The sequence below is a fragment of the Eucalyptus grandis genome, chromosome 3 (assembly GCF_016545825.1).
Source record: "Eucalyptus grandis isolate ANBG69807.140 chromosome 3, ASM1654582v1, whole genome shotgun sequence".
Lineage (NCBI taxonomy): Eukaryota > Viridiplantae > Streptophyta > Magnoliopsida > Myrtales > Myrtaceae > Eucalyptus > Eucalyptus grandis.
This window is the reverse complement of record NC_052614.1, coordinates 63,253,740-63,275,010: the sequence shown is the minus strand read 5'-3', so window position 1 is coordinate 63,275,010 and position 21,271 is coordinate 63,253,740. Positions and strand designations below refer to the sequence as shown.

The following is a 21,271-nucleotide window of genomic DNA, read 5'->3' as shown; positions in this document are numbered from 1 at the left end:
AGACTCCCGCCAAATCTCATCAACTCTCTTCTGCTGCTAAGAGAAAAGGGAAGGAGCCCATGGTTACTCCATCAAAGAGAAGAAGAGCTCTCCTCGTTGAGGATGAAGATGATGACGAAGACATCACCATCTCTGCAATGGCTTTGAAGAATTTAAGTCGTCCTGTTCCACAGAAAGAATCGAAACGAATGACGAAAGAAGCAGAGGAGAAGGAAGAAGAAGAAAGAGAAGCAGAGCAAGAAGCAGAGGAAGAGAGACCTGAAGAAGAAAGAAGAGAAGAAGGAGAGCCTGAGGAAATCTCTTCTCCACTTGTAGGCATGGAAACAGGGGGAGATCAGGAGAAAGGAGTGACGTCTTCACTTCCTGATGCAAGTGAAGGAGTCAGTCGCTCGCCTGCAGATCCTGAGGACGTTTATGCATCTCAATTTCCAGAGGAAGGTCATGAAGCTTCATCGCCAATCCTGCGAGATTATGCTGATCTACCGTCTTCTGCATTTATTCCATCAGATCGAGTCGAAGCAAGTACTCAGACTGATAATGGAGCAGATTTTCGCAGAATCATGGATATTCTCTTAGAAATGAGAGGTCAAATTTATGCCTTGGGATGCGAAGTTCAAAGTTTGAAGAATAAAAGTCAAGCTTCTTCCTGTACATTGAATGATAAGATGCAAGCCCTCTCGATTCGAATCGGGCCAATGCCAAGAGTGAGGAGGTTGCACAGTGAAGGAAGACTTCAAAAGGCTGGAAGGCATCGTTCAGTCTATGAAAGATTTCCAGCTTGTCCGCGTTCCCAAGCAATCTTGACTTCATCTCATCCTTTTTAATGATGACAAAAAGGGGGAGAGATGCATGATTTGATCAAACTTTCAATCATTAAACTTTTATTTATTTGTTGGATTGTGTTGTTTAACTGTTTTTGACAGACTTTGACTTTGTTTTGTGTCTGGATGAGAACTGAACTAGACTTGGACTTGACTGCTTCTATTAACAAGTGTTGATATCTTATGGATGGTTTTATTATATACTAGACTAACCTATTTTCTGTGGTTGCAGATTCTAGTGTTAATCTTTTAGCCATTCATCTCTATAAGATATGCATATGTGTTTGAAAAATGTTTTGCGGGTCAAAGTTATCCAAATCTGCGGGAAGGTTTTGTCACCATCAAAAAGGGGAGATTGTTGGAGAAATCCTCGTGAAGTGTTTTGAAGTTGACAAAACGTTTCCATCAGTCTAGTTTGAAGGTCTGCAGACTCTGTTATTTAAAGTCTAAAGACTTCTGGACAGCCAGACTCAAGACTCAAAGTCTATCCTCATTGACATCTCTAATCCGTTGAAGAAAGGTTATCCAGACTGGATGTTTTGTTTTGTTCAGATTTATCCTTATCATCCTGGAGAAGATCTCGTGGCTGGAAAAGACGTAACAGAATCCTTTGATTGATCAAGATTGATTCAATGATTGAAGATTCGATGATTGTCTAAATATTATTGGAAGGTTCTACTTATGGAAACCGAGATCCCGATTGTATGGGCGAACGGATTGATGGGCTATCAACACGTTCCTTTAATAGCTCGAACAATCTTCCTAATTGATTCCGTCCAACGGGTAGATTGGAGGAATTCCTTTGGTAAGTGCCAACGGGTATGATGGCATAAATGAGTATATAAGGAAGACGTTCTTAGTTGTTCGAGGTGTGCACGATAGATGAATTCCAAAGTCTGAAGCTCCTTTTTGTTTAGACAATTCCTTTGAGTGAATACTTGTATACAAAAGAGAGTCTATATTTGTGAGAAACCTTGAGAAGGTGTGGTAGAACATCTACACTATGGAATCAAGGCAAAGCTGTGCTATAACTTCTCTTTTGATCATAGTGAAATCTAGCCGGTGGGCTGTCAGTGCGGAAGAGTGGACGTAGGCTTGAAATAAGCCGAACCACTATAAATCCTGTGTTCAATTTTCTCTCTCTCTATACCTCGATCGTATTTCATTTTGTTAAGAATTGCTTCCGTATTTCGACAAATTGTTTGTGCGCTTATTCACCCCCCTCTAGGTGTTTATACTAGCTATCTCAGAATGTTCAAATTCCAAAGGGAAAATTTTATAAAAAAAAAAATTGAGAAGACAAATAGGTCACTGTTTTTACTGCACTGGGCAGTTTTCACACGGTAAAAGAATAGGCTCTCTTACTAACTATTTCACCTCAGAAAAATCTCAAATTAAATTATGTTATACATCAAGATATTTTGAATGACTTTAAGAAAGAAGTTTCTCCAAATTCGAACCACAAGAAGTTCTATAAAATCGGAAAACAGTGAGGGTCTAGGAATTTCGAAAACTGGAATCAAAGTAGAATTTAAGAAACCAAAGGCGGCAAGTCTTCTTGCAAGACCAAAGTCTTTGTCTCTTGTAATCATGGCTTCTAGAAGGCATTAATGAATCAAGACTTTGAAGGCAAGCCTAAAATTAGGCTTCTAGAGGTTAAGTTACTATTCACGCACACTATTCATTAGGGCTTGGGCTTGGGTTTGGGCTTGAAAAACTTGGATTTGGGCTTAACTCATCTAATTTGGGCCTTTAATTTGGGTGTGAGGCCCATTGGGCCTTTGCTTGGCCTAGCTTCCTTTCCAACTTCCAATTCTCGACCTACTAATCCTTGTCCAAAGATTAAGGCTTATCGATAAATTGATAGATAAATGAGGTGACGCCCGATAGGTTGATCTTGGAATCCTTGAAAGTTCGATACTCGAAATTGGATTAAAATCCATAGTTGAAATCGATCAAATGAAACTTTAATATGATTTAAACTATCAGGTGGCTTTCAGGGGTTTTCACACATTTGACCAGTGGTTGATAATTTTCGATCCACGTTTGTGCCTCTTCAAATCATGGATAACCCTCGATTATCACGTAATCACGAGGAATCAATTACTCACCTTGAATACAAGATTAATAGAAAATTGATTTACTGTTGTTTGCAGCAAGCATTGTAATCGTGCGGAATCACCCGCAATCTGACTACATACCTCTATCGAATCGATTTATATCCATTTACTAATTGACTTGTAACAATGTAATATTGTCCCTTGTCGATCCTTATGGTCAAGCGATCTATCCTTGATTGAATTCTCTGGTCGTTCGCGTTTTTAACCTTTTACGACATCATCCAATAGATTAGTTAATTATGAATAATTAGTTCAAAGTAAATTAACTATCGGTGCATTGATGAAAATAGTTATTTTCATCAATGCACCGATAGTTAATTTACTTTGAACTAATTATTAATAAGTTAATTGATGAAAATAACTATTTCATATATTTTGAAATGGGTCAAATTTCAGGATATCATAACCTATGTGGTGAGAAATATGATTATAATGTTGATGTTAAGCTTCTAGTGTGTGACTAGAGAAAAATACTTTGTATATTATGCTATTCTTGGTGATTAGTGGATATTTTTTGGCAGTTCGTGATTTTTCTAGCATTGGGTTTTCCACGTTAAATCCTTAGGGCTTGTTTGGCAACTTGCCAAACAGTGCCAAATTCTGATTTTTGTTTTCAGAATTAGTTTGGGACGAGAATCGCGTTTGGTAAAATTTTTGTTCCCGGGAACGATTTTGGACAAGATTTGAGAATAAAAAAAAAATTGATTCTACGTCCGAGAATCAGAAAAAGAATCAAAACGGTAAAACCCTCGTTCTTCTCTTTCATCATCTCGGTTGCCGTCCGCCATCGCCCGCCGCCATCCGCCACCGCCCGCCGCCACCGGCCGGTCGCCGGTCCGCCGCCGGTCGCCGGAGGCTCGCTAGGCCAGGGCGAGGTCCGGCGAGCTCGCCGGAGGCAAGCCCAGCCATCGGCGAGGCTCGGCCTCGCCAAATCTGGCGAGGCCAGCCTCGCCGGTGGCCAGGCGAGCCTTGCCGGTAGCTGGGCGAGGCTCGGCCTCGCCAGATCGAGCGAGGTCGAGCCTCGCTTAGCTGCCGACGAGGCTCAACCGACGAAGGCCGACCTCGCCGAGGGCCGGCGACGCTCCGATGAGCGTCCCGGTCGGCCAAATGAAGAAGAAGAAGAAGAATAGGAAAAAGGAAAAAGAAAAGAAAAAAGTAAAAAGGTAAAGAAATTATTTAAAATTTATTTAAAAATCAAAAGAAATTAATTTGGAACAGAATCAATTAATATGGTACCAAACGCAATTCTATTCCAAAATCAAAAATTTTGAACAATTACTAAACACGTTTTTTTACTCAGAATCAGTTCCTGGGAACAAAATAAAAATAATCATTTCTAGTCAGAATCAGCTCCCAGGAACAGAATCGTTGCCAAACGCGCCATTATTGTCCTATTCGTTTTGTCTACTCATTATTTTGGCATTATATTTGCGTATTGTGAGGTTATATATTGCTAGTTATTGCTGAGGGTTAAGAGAATTTCGGTTGATTTAGTTTCAGGAGAAAAATTGATGTTGTATTGAGTTTAGTTTGTGGTGAATTGTGTCTTGGGTTCTCTCCAGCATCCGGAACCACTTAATATTTTCTCGACATGTGGTGGGTCTTTTGGGGTTTCATATGTTGGTTTTCTGGACTGCTACGTATTACATTGGTTTGCAGGAAGCCATGGTCTTTATGGACTTTTGGTGATGTTTGGCCTTAAAATTATGAGCTATACCCATCATTAATCGAACCATTTACATTACATAAAATTTGTATAGGTACTCGTGTTTTGAATAGGGTTTAGTATGGGTCTCATTATTTCTTGATACATTGCTTATTGATAATGCATTTTAATCGTGTTTGAAAGACTAAAAAATAAAGCAATGTCCTATATAAACTGCTTCTCACTCCTATAGCATAGTATGAAGAAAGTTTAACATGTATCAAATATTATTTCTCTGCATTTTACGTCCTCGCAGAATCACAATGCTTCAACGGGTACAATTCTACCATTCCATACTAAGAAAAAAGCCGGATCTTTTCTATATTAATAGAATTTGAAAAGAATTGGTAAGTGTGAAAAAACAAAAACTGACGGCTGGCCAAAGTTATGTATCCTGTTTCATATGAATTGTCCTCTTTTGGACAAGAAATACGAAATTCTTCATTCTTATTGTTTATAATGTATGATATACCTGGATTTGGCAATAGTTGAAACTTCCTCTGTCGCTGTTATGTACATAGGGATGTATTTCCTATGCAATCGATAACTATTGCAATTTTGAAAGAAGAAGAAAATAATAATAATAATAATAATAATAATAATAATAATAATAATAATAATAATAATAATAATAATAATAATAATAATAATAATCTTCAAAAGAAATACTTAATAGGAATAGTTACATTGCTGATTTGTAACATTAAGACTCGTAAAAACTAATGGTATTGAATGGGGCGAGCACTTAGGAAATGGAAGAATCTTCGTTGGAAGCAAGACAAGTGAAAAGCGTTAGAAAACTTCTCATTGCGAGAACAACGAGCAACATCTTGTTAATTACAAATCCAAGCGGCACTCATGAAGGACAGTACTAGAATACTTTGCAATGACATATTTATGTAGACATAAATTAGTTTCCAGGAATCCGACCAAAAATAGAAAAATAGTTTCCAGGAGGAAATTTACAATAGATTATTTGTTTCTGTTACAATGGAAAGGTATACATCGCCGATAATCAGAGAAGCTGAATTTCTGCAACATGATAATTGTGAAGTGGCCGGTAGCCACTTCGTCGTAAATGTCATGGTTAATAACTGGTGATTTGATTAGAATTTAAACAGGTTATGTGTCAAATTAGGACACGTTCAAGAAGCCAAGTTCTTGGTCGAGTACCCAATTCCAAAGTCTAAGGTAATTGAGCTTCATTTCATGTACATGGGTCGTCTACACAATCAAGAGAAGTCTTGGTCTTCTGTTGTTTATGTGATCTCTGATCTTTAGCTAATGTGAAGGAAACGTCCATTTTGAAATTTTCTATCTTGAACTAAAGAGAAACGATCCTCCAAATACATAGTGAATGTCCTTAACAAGCCATGCATTCATGGTGACAACAACGCATTATCACTCATCACACAATTCGATCTTACTAAAAAGACGGAAAAATAAACAACTGTCTGATAAATGCTTTTCTCACTACCTAGTAATTGTTACCTAGGAAGATTTTAGCCTAGCTAGTATGAAATTTTTTAGCATGACTTAAAATTGCAAGGGCCGCATACTTCCTGACCTCAACCATGTTCGCCAATTTGCAGCATCATTTCATCAACCGACTCTTCACTTGGTGAAACTTATTTGCTTGTTTTGGGAAAAGTACTTCATGATCCTTGATCTTCTTGTGGGCTTGAAGAATTTTCTTTTGATCCACCTTCCCACCATACTTCTCGATTGTTTCCTTGGAGCTGCGCAAGTGAGATTGAATAGAAGGGCTTGGCCAACGCTAGTTTTGGAGCCATAAAAGCTTCCGAAACTTGTTTCATCGTGGGTCGCAACTTTGGATTGCTATTTAAGCAAGCAAGCGCTGGAGAAACTACCAAAACGATACTTCTTGCGATAGAATTCTCTCTTGGGATTGGCAAGCGCGGATCCAATATTTGATGTAGCATAATATCTTCTCTGAAGAGAGTGGACAACATTAAGATGATCTCACTTGGATGCTCACCCATTATTATTTCCATTGCTACCACCCCGAAGCTATATACGTCACATTTCTCATTGAAGACCAAAGTGTAAGCAAGCTCTTAAAAAAAAACAAAAGGCCATAGATTAGATGAGGCTCGAAACAAAGTTCACAATCTTAGTTAGTGCATTATCAAATGATAAATATGTAAGTATGCTGAAGCGACAACATGTTATTACCACATGGGGGTGTTTAGTATATTGATCTAGCTAAGTGCGTCTAGTAATAACGTTCCACAAAAATATGGACGATTGTTGCTTACCTGGTGCTATATATCCACGGGTGCCTGCAATATTTGCAGTGAGATTAGATGAGAAATTAGGTTCTAGGAGTCTTGCTGTGCCGAAATCTGATAAAAAAGCCTGCATATTGTTGTCTAGCAAAATGTTGTTGCTAGATATGTCTCGATGAACGATTGGTCGAGCGCAATCATGGTGTAGGTAAGACAAGGCATGTGCCATATCCCATACAATGACGAGTCTTTTAGACCAATCTAGTTCCATCACTTCAACGTCATCTCTCAAAGCACAAAATAGACTCCCCCTTTCCATGTACTCATAAACCAAGAACATGCATTGCTTGTGTAAGCAAAAACCATGGAGCTTAATTATGCTTCTATGCCGTACTTCAGTCAAGTGCTTCACTTCATTTCGGAAGCTCTTGTCGAAAGATTGGTCCTCCGCTTCATGATGGTGAAGTTTCTTCAATGCCACGATTTTCCCATTAGGCAATTGCGTTCTATAGACACTACCGTATCCACCGGTTCCAATGCAATATTTGATGTCAAAGTCTTCTGTTGCATTGATTATGTCTTCATATGCAATTCTCCCATCATAATTCCATATTGACAAGAAATCTCCATTTTTTTCTATCATCTCTGATTGAGTGCTCTTCATTCTACGCCGAAAAAAGGTCAAATGCCTCAAAACCAGATAGAAAATGAATGATATAGCCATCAGTGGTATAAGTATTGTCATGAGTACAACCGTAGAAATTCTTCTAGAACCATCGGTCTTTTCCAAACCTTCATTGCCTATGAAAGCCTCATAGGGAACGTGGGCCAGGTTATCCGGAATTTTTCCCGTGAGATAATTATACGACAAGTCGATGTTATCTATGTGACCAAGAGTTGTCGGGATTGTCCCCGAAAGTGCATTATAACTCAAATCCAAGTAGATCAGACTTTTCAAATTACCTATTTCCGAGGGGATAGATCCATTGAATGCGCTCCCTTTCATACATAGATATGCCAAGTTCGTCAAGTTCCCTATTTCCGAAGGAATGGATCCATAGAAGGAGTTTGCTTGCAAATAAAGTTGCGCTAAGTTCTTCAAGTTTGCTAAAGCTATAGGGAACATGCCATGTAGCGAATTCAAACTGAGATCTAGGTAGATCAACCTCTTCAAATTACCTATTTCCGATGGGATAGATCCATGAAAGGAGTTCTGTGCCATATTTAGATATGCCAAGTTCGTCAAGTTCCTTATTTCCAAAGGAATGGATCCATTGAAGGAGTTCCCTTGCAAATTGAGTTGCGCTAAGTTCTTCAAGTTTGCTAAAGCTATAGGGAACATGCCATGTAGCGAATTCATACTGAGATCTAGGTAGATCAACCTCTTCAAATTTCCCAATTCTTGAGGGATTAGACCAAAAATTCGATTATTATGAATGTCAAAAACTTCTAACGTGGTGAGATTTTTGAGACAAAGAGGCAACTCACTAGTTAGAAGATTGGTGGACAAGTTGAGGTGCCTGAGCTTTGGGAGTGCACATATTTGAAGAGGAATAATATCGATGAAGTAATTACCAGACAGCCGAAGAGAGGAGAGATTCGGGAGTAGAGAGTAATTCATGCTACTCAAACGGTAATAGCAGTCATCTTGTTGTGATATGTTTATTTCAACAACGCTTCCAAAATCATCGCATGAAATGCCAAGCCATGTGCAATGCGACACGGAAGTGTTGCTCGTAATGTAGGAAGGCCACCACCCACTGCGACGAAGAGCATCTGCCTCTATTTTGTTGGCAAGGACAAGGAAGTTGTGGGAGAGAGCCAGCCCAATAACGATCCATGTAGCTGTAGTCATTAGCTGGCAAACATGTAAGCCGATGGGTTTACTTACAAGATTCATGCTTGAGAGAGAGACAGAAAGAGAGAGGTCCTCTTCTTTTTGCTTGGGAAGTGGAGAGCCTAAGTTTGCCGTGATATATGGAAGAAGGGCGATTCATAAGAAAATAACTTGAGTGGAGAGCAATTCAACATAAAGATTTGGAAGTCTCCCAAAGTCTCCTCGCACGAGACTATATTATGACGTGGTCATCAGACGATGGGGCCCGTGGTTTTAGTGCAAATCTAATTCACACTTTGCATTCCGTGAACCATGCTCATGAGATCCCACTGTATTTTAACTTTTTAGATAACCTCGGTCTCACGTGTGGCACTATTTTGTGTTTGAATATTGTTGTGAACCACATGTTACTTTAATTTGAAAAAAAAATATATTAAAAATATCACAATTTTCATGCGGCGCTCACTTTAATACCAAAATATTTCGAGCAATCAATTGAGTATTATATCAATGGAAAAATGATCACTTAAGTGTCTTCGACGATAAATTCCCACAATTCATCCTACGTGGTGTTTTAAACTAAACTTTGGCTCGGATGTGTGTGTGTGTGTTTTTTTTTCTATAAGAGATATTGAAGTCTAATGTGAAATATTCTTCATCTAACTAGGCAAAATGAGCAGCACAATAACGCTTCATTTAAAATTGGGGAAACTTCTCTCTCTCTCTCTCTCTCGCTGAAAGAGCTCTGTTTCTCCAAAGCAAAGCTCCATTTTCTCGATGGAGAAACAGGGTTCCCTGTTTTAGCCTCCCGTTCGTCTTCATGAGCTCGAGTTCTCGTTCGGAGCATCTAGGGACAACGAAACTCCAAGAATCGGCGAAAAAGAGACGGGTTCTTCAAGCTTGGGGGAGGAAGAGGAGGCCTTGCAATGAAGATGAGGCCATGAGTTTCGAATTCAAAATTTTACCGTGAACATTACGTTTGACATTCTAACAGGTGATTTTCGTGGGAAATAATCCTAGAAAAGACGCCTTGCTGCAAAAAAAGAAAAAGAACGTAAACAAGCATTGCGTATGGAGGAACTTATACGCATCCACCAAAAGTCAAGGTCTTCATGGGGTTTCATTTGTGTTTGACTTTTGGATAAGTGCGTGGCCGATGGTTCATGGGAAGTCGTGGTCTTCTAACCCATCATAAGGGAAAGGTCTGCCTTACAAAACTTTCTACACGACACTTCTATTGATGATGTTTGGCCCTAAAAAAATTCTATCCCATCATAAGGGAAAGGTCTGCCTAACAAAACTTTCTACACAACACTTCTATTGGTGATGTTTGACCCTCAAAAAATTCTAACTCATTGCAAGGGAAATGTTTGCCTTACCAAACTTTATTAAACTATTCAAATTTAACAAATAAATTCTCTATTGAAGCCGTTTGAACTCAAATCTAGATAAGGAAGATTAGTCAAATCTCCTATTTCCAATGGAAAGCCCAAGCCAAGAGGCGGGATTGGACTCAAGAACACTCAAGTTTGTTGAATTGACCAAAGATCGAGGAATGGGGCTAATTAAGGAGTTTAAGCTCAGTTTTTTTTTCTTTTTTTTTCCAATTCTTTATTATTGATGATGATATTACACACAATCCGAATAAATCACTATTATCATATATTAAAATTTTCAATTTTAATAAAATTAGTAGGTCTTGGGTGAATAACCATATAAGGACATCAATTTTCTTGAGTAAAAGCCACAAAAACTAGATTTTAGCTTAAAAAAGTTATTCAGATTCTCCGTGTAACGTTTGGATTGGATTTGCCTAGCTTGACCTATTTAATTTAATAGATTCATGTGGATTGGAGCCGGATTACCTATTGATTACATGGATCATATTCCAGCCAATCAATTTAAGAGTCTCCTCTTAACATGACACCACAGGAACACTGGCCGTCGACACAGATTGACACCCTGACTTTCGTCCTTAATTCGCTCCTCATACATGGCATTAGACCTCGATTCGCTTGATTACTTTAATCCGAAGAAGGTTCCTGATCTCTTCCAAAGCATGTCCATGCGATACGCTCAGAAATTTATAAAGACAGTATGCTGCACGCTCTTTCTTTTCAATTCGAGTTCCCATGAAGTAGGGAGAAGACAATGATACCGAATTAGCTCTCTTCATTTCGATTTCCGGTTCCCAATTCTCCGACAACCCAACAAACATCAATGAATTCATCCCCACCGCGAGTGTTGATCGGTTTACTCGAGAGAGCCAAGTGTCACGACGCGACTAGAACATGATTACGTCGGATCAAACCGGTCCGGTAGCTCGAGATCCTATTCTCTTGGATTTTGATGCAGCCTAGCCTAGTGCGTGTAAAAACAGACGCGTTCAACAGTTGGAGGTCTTCGTCGTGCACGCTCGCACTCAAGAGTCGGAGTCGGAGAAGTCGTCGGATCGACACGGACCACATCACCGCACCGCAGGAGACGCACGGCCAAAGACAAAAGTGGATGCCTTTTTTGACTTCATTTGGCAGACGCAGAAATTTAGTTTGAGGAGCGAGACAAGGAGATAGCACCGAGCACAGAAATTTCGTGTGAAACTAGACGAATTGGAACAGATGTTTCGTGAAAATAACGCTGAGCACAACGTGGCCACATCGTTGCGGAGGACTTGATGGATCATGCACCCACTCGAAAAGTAAAATGGATCGTCTTCTTCCTGTCTGATTTTGTGAATTTTTAGTGCTCGAGTCATCCGCCATCACAATGGGAAAAGGTCATCGCACAGCGGTGGATATCCCACTCAATTACTCATATGTTCTTGTCCCGGAACGTGGAGAATTGTTGGTTGATCACTCAATTCACTTGGTATATCTCAACTCTTTCTGCTTCAACTCCATCGACAATCCATCATTTTTCTACCATGAGATTGGGCAAAGCAAGCTTAGTGTCACGGAAATAAGTGATCAAACAGTAAAATAGACAGAGCAAAGAGATAAGTCGGACATCGAATTTACATGATTCCGTTGAGATGATCTATGTCCACGCGGAGAGCATGGCAATATTTCACTATAAATCAATTGATAAAACAGACATTATAACCATTCTTAAGTCACTTAAACATTCTCAATATTTCTCAATCCCAATTATGCCGAACAACTCTCATAGTGTTTACCCCTCACAATTTTTTCACGAAATAGTCTCTCAATGTCAAAAAGGAATTAACAAATTTTACCCAGAAGAAGTAATCTCTCAATAACACTTTCTAATGAACCATGATAGATGACATGTCACAACCGATTTTCAAGTAAGGAAAATAGCCGATGTAATTTAGGTGATTAGTTTTTTAGAGTCATAGCACAAATTTTTTGACAAGCAAAATATTCTACTTATGCAATCTCTAAGTTAAAGAGTTTTATGATTTGTTTACAATTTAAACTAGCATACTTGCCAGAAGAAAAAGATTTAAACCAGCTTGCACACATGGACAGAACTTGCACACGTCCATCAAGAAGTCAAAGTCTTTTAGGGTTTCATTTGTGTTGACTTTTGAATCAATACGTAATCAACGGTTCATGGAAAGTCATGGTCTTTACAACACTTTTTCTAGTGATATTTGGCCCTAAAAATTTCTAACCCATCGTAAGGGAAAGGTGGTGGACCATTTTTTTTCAGCCTCTCTTCTTTTGACTAAGAAGCCTTCAACTTAGAAAGAGAGATCCTAGTCATTCCAATCACATGGTGTGGAAATAATACCAAAGCAAGTTTGGGACCACATGGCGTGGAAATACTACCAAAGAAAATTACGCATCCCAAACGATGGTGTGACCCTATTGGAATCATTTTCGAGACATAAATTAGACTCCCCTTTCCATCAAGTAATCATAAACCCTAAAAACGCGGCACTTGTGTAAGCAGAAACCATGGAGCTTCATTATGCTTCTAAATTGTACTTTCATTAATTGTTTCACTTTGTTTTGAAAGCTCTTGTAAAAAATATGGGTCCTCTGCTTCAACATGGTGAAGTTTCTCCAATGTCACGATTTTCTCATTGGACAACTACGCTCTATAGACACTATTGTAACATCCACTCACTATGCAATTTTGATGTCGTAGTCTTTTGTTGCATTAATTATGTCGTCATATGCAATTCTCCCATCATAATTCCTTATCGAAAAGAAGTCTCCATTTTTCTTTGTTGTCTCTAATTGCATGCTATTCATTGTAGTTGAAATAAGAAGCAAACCCTAAGAACTAGATGAGAAATGAGGGGAGAATTACCAAAAAAGTCATAAACCTATTGTAATTGTACCAATTCAGTCCTAAACCTTTTACAATAGTCCATTTGACCAAAATTGGCCGGCCGGCGCTGACGTGGACACCGGTCGGGGACAGCTAGCCAACGAATGCTAATGTGGCAATTTTTTAATTTTTTTTTTGAATATTTTTTATTTTTTTCCCCAACCTTCTCCTTCCTCTCGCCGGCAAGGCTCGCCCCTGCTAGCCACTGGCAAAGGCAAGCCTCACCCAGCTATGGTGAGGCTAACCTCTCCGACCCTTGCCTCTAGCCAGCGTTGGCTGGCCAAAGGAAGGAGAAGGTTGGGGAATTTTTTTAAAATAAAAATAAAAATTCAAAAAAATATTAAAAAATATTAAAAAATTGCCATATTTGCGTTCACCGCCCAGCTATCCTCGGTCAGCGTCACGTCGACATCAGCCGGCCAATTTTGGTCGGATGGACTAAATTGGCACAATTGTAAAATATTTAGGACTAAATTGGCAAAAAAAAAAGTTTATGACTGAATTGGCACAATTGCAATAAGTTTATGACTTTTTTTGGTAATTCTCCCGAGGAATGAGTGTTATAGATAAATGAGATTATCCAAATATATACATTAAAAAAATGTCTAGTTCAACGAGAGCCACCATTTCGGATGAACAAGATCAAAAAATTTCTCGTGGACCATATAATATTCTCCAATCCCACCCAAAGGTTAAATCCGAATTATTTTAGACGACCCTTTGTGTTTATAAAATTGGTTATTATTGCTTTGAGAACGTTGTAGTGTTGAGTAATTAAACATCTGTTGTTCCTTATAATCATCCATTAATCCATTCATAAACCCCATTTTAATTATTTCATTTAATGACACAAAAGACTGCTGAGAAATTGCAAGGAACTGCAATGAAAAAGACTATATGCGGAAATTGTGTGGTCTCTGGAACAAGAAAACTCGAGTCACAAACAATTTCTAACATACTTTGCTTAAGTTTGATTTTGATGGCCCCAAAACCGATTTACAATTTTTCTATTCCACCCATAGTATCTATTAAGAGTCTTCTCTCATTTGATTTCTTTGAACCCCATGTGATCATAGTCTAAGGAGATCACAAAGAGTGCATGTGGCATCGAGCAAAGAATGTTGAATAGGATTTACTATGGATGGTTTGCAATAGCATCGCTGAGCACCATCAAAATCTCTACTTCTCTGGGGTACACACTAGTCGTCAACACTAGGGGGTGAGCAACCCGGAACCTAAGAACCGGCCAATGGGAACCCGTCGAGTTCCAGGTTTCAAGTTATGCAAGGTACATTCCACATTCCAAAAATTAGAAAACATGTTTCGACCGGTAGGTTCCAAGTTCTGGGTCGGTGAAACCTAGAACCTAGAATCTTGAATAAGTTTTTGTGTTTTTGTGTTTTTTTTGGTCTATGTCTTCCCACAATCCTGTGGAATTTCATGGCGTATGATGATGAGTGTATAATTTGGAACCACTAATCCTATGACATCATGAAATTCGACTCCGTCTCGAATATATAGAATGGTTGTTTCATTGACTTGCTTATGGTCATTTTACTCTAAGTGGGCCCCTCACGAGTTAACTAATCTATTAATTGCCTATCTTCGCGATTCCGAACTCTTTGAAACATGCACTACTTCGGCCCCTGAAGCATTTCGTCGCTTACTACGCCCTTCATTGTCTCTGTGAAGCCGTTAAGAGATATAAACGTGACAGACTAGAGAATTCGATCGAAAATTGATCGCTCAATCGTAATAATCGGCACCGTTGTAATCGAATTGTGATTGGATATAAGTCGATTCAATGGAAACACGTAATTGAATTGTGGATGATTCCGCATGATTGCGAAATTTGCGTCGAATGGCACTAACCTGATTTTTTGTCGATTTTATACTTGGGACACATAATTAAAACCTTGCGATTTTTACGACAACTAAATGTCGCCTATAAGTTGGAGATGCACAAATGTAAATCGAAAATTACCGACCATAAGTCAAACGTGCTAAAATCCCTAAAAGCTACTCGATAAGTTAGGTCGTACTAAATCGCGTTTGGTCGATTTTAACCATGAAATTAAATTCGGTTCCGGGAATTGGACATTTAGTTGTGTCACGATTCATTTTTAGGATGTCGTCTCATCTTTCAGAGAAATTTCATCGAGTTTGGAATTTTGTGGAAAAATCGATTTTGGACAAAAAGGAAAATAAAGGTGAAATTCTGATGGGAGGAGGTGTAGGCTATTTTGCTGCCGAAAAAAGGTTTTTGGTTGTGAGGAAATAGAGGAAAATGGCCATTGAATGGCCACTTGACTTCTATGCATGAAGACTTTGGAGGCAATGGTCATGAGTGGCTTGATATTTATCAAGCTCCCCATTGGCCCTCCCCTTGACCTTCCTGTTCTTTCTTTTCTCTCTCCAATTCCTTCTCTTTCTCTCCAATTTCACTCCGCCATACGTGAACCCCTCAGCCGACTAGCTTGCTTTTGCCCATTTTCCCTTATGCTTCTCTTCTTTTTTTTCTTCCTTCACCTTTCTTCATCCCCTTTCCCTGCTACCGACCCCCACTCCTTCCATTTCCTCTCCACTTAGTTCTCCATTTCCCTTGGTTTGTGCTGCTGTATCATCCACCGCCAGTGCCCAACTTCACACCAGCTCACCACCTCATGCCTCCCTCCATCTCACGCATAGCCGCACCAACTCAGCCTCAGCCCACAGAACTACCTAGCCTTGGCCGAGACTTGCTAAGCTGATTTTGGCCTCGGTCAAGCCTCCTTTGGAGACACAGTAATCTCGGGTTCTCACCGCCATCGGGTTGCCATCACCGTGAGCCCACCGTCGTTAAATTCTGGTGAGTTAACTCCATAATCCTTGATTATTTTGTTAATTGCACTTAGGGGGTTAGATTAGTGTTAATTAGCCTGGTTAGATTAGTGTTAAGTTGGATAAGCTTAGCTTCGAATTTGTTTACTGGATGCTCGCCGTTTGCTATTTTCAGGTATTAAAATGTGCTACGATTTTGAGATTGCTTCCCTTTTGAAAAATGCTCTAAATATTTTCAGCTATGACATATATTTTACTTAAGATTTTATGGATTTAAACGAACAGGATTTCAGCTTCATTATAGGCAAAGCATAATCTCGGTTGGTATTGGAACCAGTGACCTTTTAGTGTTTAAAGGATTTTTATTAACTCTTAGGATTCGATTTTGAAATATTTTCTTCACAAAAGTTTTTTTTTTTAATCATATCTTGTAGTTTAACAGTCAAATTTCAGATCAAACGAGCAAGTTTTGGACCTCGAACCAAACTGATTTTGGAAAACATAATTTCTTATTACGGACACAGTTTTGGTAACGGTTAGGGTGATTTACTGCTCTTATTATGGACAGATTTGGGTCAAGGTGTCTCATGAAAAATGTTCGTCTAAGTGTACTTTATAACATATTCAAATTTGAGAATTTTCAGAACTCATTTGGTTAGCTTTTTGGAATTAATCGTAGAGACGCACGAGTGGACCCGGTTGTTGCTGGTTGGGGTCGGTTGTGGTTTTGTAATTGTTCTGGGTATCTCGCTTACTGGGAAATGAATATGTTGTGACTTAATTGATGTTTAGCATGCTGAGAACTCATGCGTGATATTATGAGGATGGCTGTTCTATGATGATTATTTATTATGATTGCAAGAGATGGCCTTTGGGCATTTAGATAGAAAGAAAATTTAGGTGTCGGGTTTGGACACAAAAACTTTTTTGCTAAATAAAACAATGGGGTTTTAAACTAGGTGCGTGTAAAGTTTGACGGATCAATTTTGAGTACGCAAGCACCTACGAATCTATTTTGAAATGTTTTGAACAAAAGACAAGGTGCAAGGTTTATTGCTTAAAAATAGATTTTGGTGTTTTGGGCTAATTGACGAAAGATAAGAAATGGGTTGATTGATGACATGCTTGCATGGTCACTAAGTGGAACCCGTCCTGATGCGTATGAATACGCGGGATGATGCTCCTGTGGAATGCCATCTAGGCGAAGGATGCTAGACGTTGCCATTCGCAGATGGATTTCGGAACGAAACTCCTGTGTGGAATGCCGTCTAGGCGGGGGTTCTGGATGATGCCGTGCTCGACGGGGTGGGACAACGCTTGGTTACGCCAGATGACCACGAACTTTCGAGTTGGCCATGGCCAATGGGTCGTAATAACTAGAATACACCTAAGTGGTTGTGATAGCTGCACTTGATAATGGGACAAAATTGTGTGACACGGTATGGGACGTGTCATAACGGTTTGGCCTTATAATCGGGACCCATGTGAATGTTTGAAGAGTGAAACGTGTGTTCCGGTTATTAAATTACCTTTGCTGCATTGATAATAGCATATGTGATGAGCTAAATGCAGGTACGTGCCGAGGCAATGTGAGTTTTGTATGGTGCGTGTTTAGGACCGCCTTTGACGTGAATTTGTGTCCTAATCAGGGTTTAGGGTTTTGACTCGCTGAAATTTTATCTCACCCCGTCGTGGACTAACCTATTTCAGAGCCATAGCGTGGAGATCTGTTGAGTGCAGATGTGGTGGGTGAGAGATACGGTACTTTTTGGTTGGCCCTGCCGTTAGCGAAGTTTAGGGTGACCCTGATCCCTGAGGTTTTTGAAAAGGGTCGATAGGAAGTGCCCGTAGAAAATCTTGTAAATCATTAAACTCCCTAGGGACAACAATGGTTGAATAAATAAGTTGTTTTCAGCAACTTTTGTGGTGTGTTTTTATTGTCCCTGTTTTTGATGATTGACTAAAGTGTTGTATTTAATTCGCTTTCGCATGTGCTTAATTGAAAAAAATAAAAAAAGGGTCGGCGACGCGTCATAGGAAGTCGCATTTTTAATCGACTGCCGAGAGATGTGCACCAGGGTTCGGGACGTGACAAATCCGAACTTCTATTTTATGATTAAGACTTTTACTTACTTAATGTTTCATATTTTTGAGTCTAAATAAAAGTTATGATCAATGAAGTGTAGTAGCAAGTGATAGTTATTAAAGTGACAATTCACTGCAATCATTCAATTACTAATAGAGACGGAGCCTAGGTAGCTCTTGGAATCTATGATAAGGTAGGTTTCAGGGCATGCAAGGTAGGTTCCAAGTTCCTGAAAATGATGAATATATTCTAACGGATAAGTTTCAGGTTTTAGGTAGAATTTGTACGAAACTTAGAACTACCTATCCCTAGTTAGCACATGCCACCATGACACTACAATAACTTAGACAACTCTCAAACTATTATAGCATCTTCATTCAACAGAAGAAATTGGTGCAAACAATGAAGAAAGAAAGAGAATTTACATTGTATAGTTCATAACTCTGCAACAACTCTGACGGACCATTTGATACTACTTTCTCAGCGTGTTCGACCTCTGCAAAGCCATTAAATCAATCAAATCCACATAATTTTAGATAAGAAAATGCGAAAGATAGAATTGTATAATGAAGAGTACATGGGCTATTTATACCCTTTACAAGAAGAAACAAGATATTATCACAATCTGAAGTGATTAGGCGAATCAACATAGATACCTAGATATATCTTGCAACAGTAGATGAGAAAAACCATGTAGCTTTGGTACTACATTAAAATGGGGGCAGGAATGTGTTCCGCTTCATTCTTGCTGTGAAGCGACTTTTCCTCCATTAAAATGGGGGGCAGGACCTTGAGTGAAGCTAAAGATTTCCTCCATGTCTTGTGGGTTTCTATGGAACCCCAGAAAGATTGTTGTGAAAGAAAATAGCAGGAAGACGGAGATCAGAGAACTTTACCTTCTACTTGGGAGAAAAAGTTGCCAAGATCACAATCCAACCAAGGAACACTTCCTGAAATTTTAAGTGGCAAAAATGGGCATTTATATGAGTAATGCTGTGTCTCCAACGATTGTCTTGTTTGCTAAATTATGTGAGGTCATGCTTGTTCTTTTGATTGACATTTTGCTGTTACTAGTTGATTTCTAGGTGCTGTTTTATTCCAGATGGTAAATGTGAGACTGTCTGTTCTCCGTACTACCATCATGGCATTACCACAAAACTAGCCATGCATAAGGTATGTAGAAGAAGGAGAGGAGTCAAATGGGAGAGGTCAAGATTAGCCGCCGATGGAACGGAAAAATTATCGAGTACAAATGAATTTTCCAATTTCCAAGAAACCAAAGTATTTATAGTATGTCAAGAAAAATGAATTGATCTCTATGAGTATATATAATATAAAAAGCGTTGTCTCAAGAGACTCGACAGCAACACTGGATAGATTGAGCATGAAAAAAGTGATCTCATGCTTATCAAAATTAAGAGATATAATTGAGTCTCACTTTTAGTTTTGTCAAATCTCTCACTTCGAAACGGCAGTCGAGAATATCAATCTGATTTCGTACCGAAAATGTCCAGGATCACATATGCTTTCTTTTGATCCGCGATGTCAGTTTTACCACGTTACCTTGAAAGACAACCATCGTCAGTAATCCAATGTTGACTGTCACCAAACTTACCTCCCTCCCTGGATAAGCGTCCCGCAAAATTATATCTATAAATTATTACATATTTCTATTTAGTCAAAAGGGTCTATTGTTGGTGAAACGTTATGGAAAAGTTGTAAGAGAGTCGTGCAAGCATCTCTCCAAGGTATGGATCGTCACACGACTCATTAGCAGGTCTCATGCACAGACTCACATTCAACAATTTTTCCAGAACCTGCGTCGACTGTAGATGTATGTTTCAGTCCTACAGTTCCTTCGATAAGCTCCAGTCTCTCTCTCTCTCTCTCTCTCTCTCTCTCTCTCACACACACACACACACACACATCCATCACCGAACATGTCTCCGAGTGCTCATGTCGAGACTTCGTCTATATGCAGCGTCTGATGTGAAGTTCGATTAGATCTCCTGAGAAGAACCGCAGCAGGTCGCCCAAAACAACGGGACCATACACTCACCCTCCATCGCCCAGTGCAACTTGAGGTATATTGACCCGAGGATTGCCCACCATCATCTTATTGCACTTGATCGTGTCCTTCCACGCAAACTCCCTCGTCAGGTCGACAGAGGACAGGCCGGACAAGGTGACAGTGCTGGCCCAGAGAGTGTTGTCATACATGATCACGCCCCCGGCCCTCACCAGCCTCAGCAGCCTCTCATGATAGTTCTTCAGGTTAGCCCCGTAGGCATTGACGAATGCAAAGTCGAAGCTGCTTTCATTTTCTTGCTGACACGAAAAGATAAGCCGGATAAGATTGTCGAGAGTCGACCAAGCTCAGAAGACATCATCTTTATTGCACAAGTGCAAATGAGGATTACTTTACTAGAAAAGTTGCACTCACGTTTTCCAGTAATTTATCCAGGACGGGCAAAGCTTGTGATTTGACGAAGTTGATCTTGTGTTCAATGTTGGCCTTCTTGATAAACGGCAATCCGATCTTGTATGCTTCTTAGTCTACATCGATCGCTATGATCTGCGGTGGAAACATTTGAGTAATGTGCAGATTAATTCTAGCTTGACAAATAAACTTCCAAATTTTTTCCTATTGTCAAGTGAGAGAGACGGCAGACCTGGCCATCTTGCGGGATCGGAGAGCCGTGAGGAGAGGAGAGTATCCAGTGAAGACGCCAACCTCTATAGTCTTCTTTGCGTTCAATAGCTTCAGGGGCAGCGCAATGAACTGACCCCCGTCTGGCGCAGTCGCAGAGTAGGACCTGTTCAGTAAGGGTGCGCATGTTTTTATTTCTGTTCTTTTTCTGTTTCCGGGAACAGAAATAAAAAAAAAGTGTTTCTGTTCCGGGGAACAATTTTTTAATAAAAAAACGCGTTTGGTAAACTTGTTCCGGAAATAAAAAAATGAACAGAAACACGTTTGGTAAATTTTATTCTTTTTTGTTTCTTTTAATTTTTTAATATTTTTATTTTTTTTTCATTTTTCCTTTCTTTTTATTTTTCTTTTTCTTTTGCCGGTCGCCGGCGGCGAGGCCGGTCGCCGGATCTGGGCGAGCCCGAGCTCGCCCAGCCAAGGCGAGGCTCGACCTCGCCCGCGCATAGCGAGGCCGAGCCTCGCCATGGCCGGCGACCGGCAAAAGAAAAAAGAAGAAAAAAATAAGAAAAAAAGAAGAAGAGAAGAAGAAGAAAACGTTTCTTCAAAATTGTTTATGGAACAAGAAGTAAGTTTTTTTTGTTTATTTTTTTTTGTTCTTTTTGTGTTCCGGGAACAAAAGAA

At 39.5% G+C, this 21,271-nt stretch overlaps 2 protein-coding genes across 2 annotated transcripts in view; both read right to left on the bottom strand.

The window, feature by feature from the left end:
* Positions 1–6,023: 6,023 nt before the first annotated feature.
* LOC120291218 (MDIS1-interacting receptor like kinase 2-like) lies at positions 6,024–7,664 on the bottom strand. Its single transcript, XM_039308288.1, has one exon. The coding sequence runs from the start codon at positions 7,638–7,640 to the stop codon at positions 6,873–6,875; it is 768 nt and encodes a 255-aa protein (XP_039164222.1). The 5' UTR covers positions 7,641–7,664; the 3' UTR covers positions 6,024–6,872.
* A 12,331-nt stretch (positions 7,665–19,995) lies between these two features.
* Positions 19,996–21,271, bottom strand: part of LOC104440294 (probable caffeoyl-CoA O-methyltransferase At4g26220) — a 73,271-nt gene continuing 71,995 nt past the window's right edge. Inside the window, 4 exon segments of the mRNA XM_039309904.1 lie at positions 19,996–20,268; positions 20,384–20,515; positions 20,613–20,632; positions 20,635–20,756. Coding sequence (XP_039165838.1) covers positions 19,996–20,268; positions 20,384–20,515; positions 20,613–20,632; positions 20,635–20,756 — 547 coding nt within the window.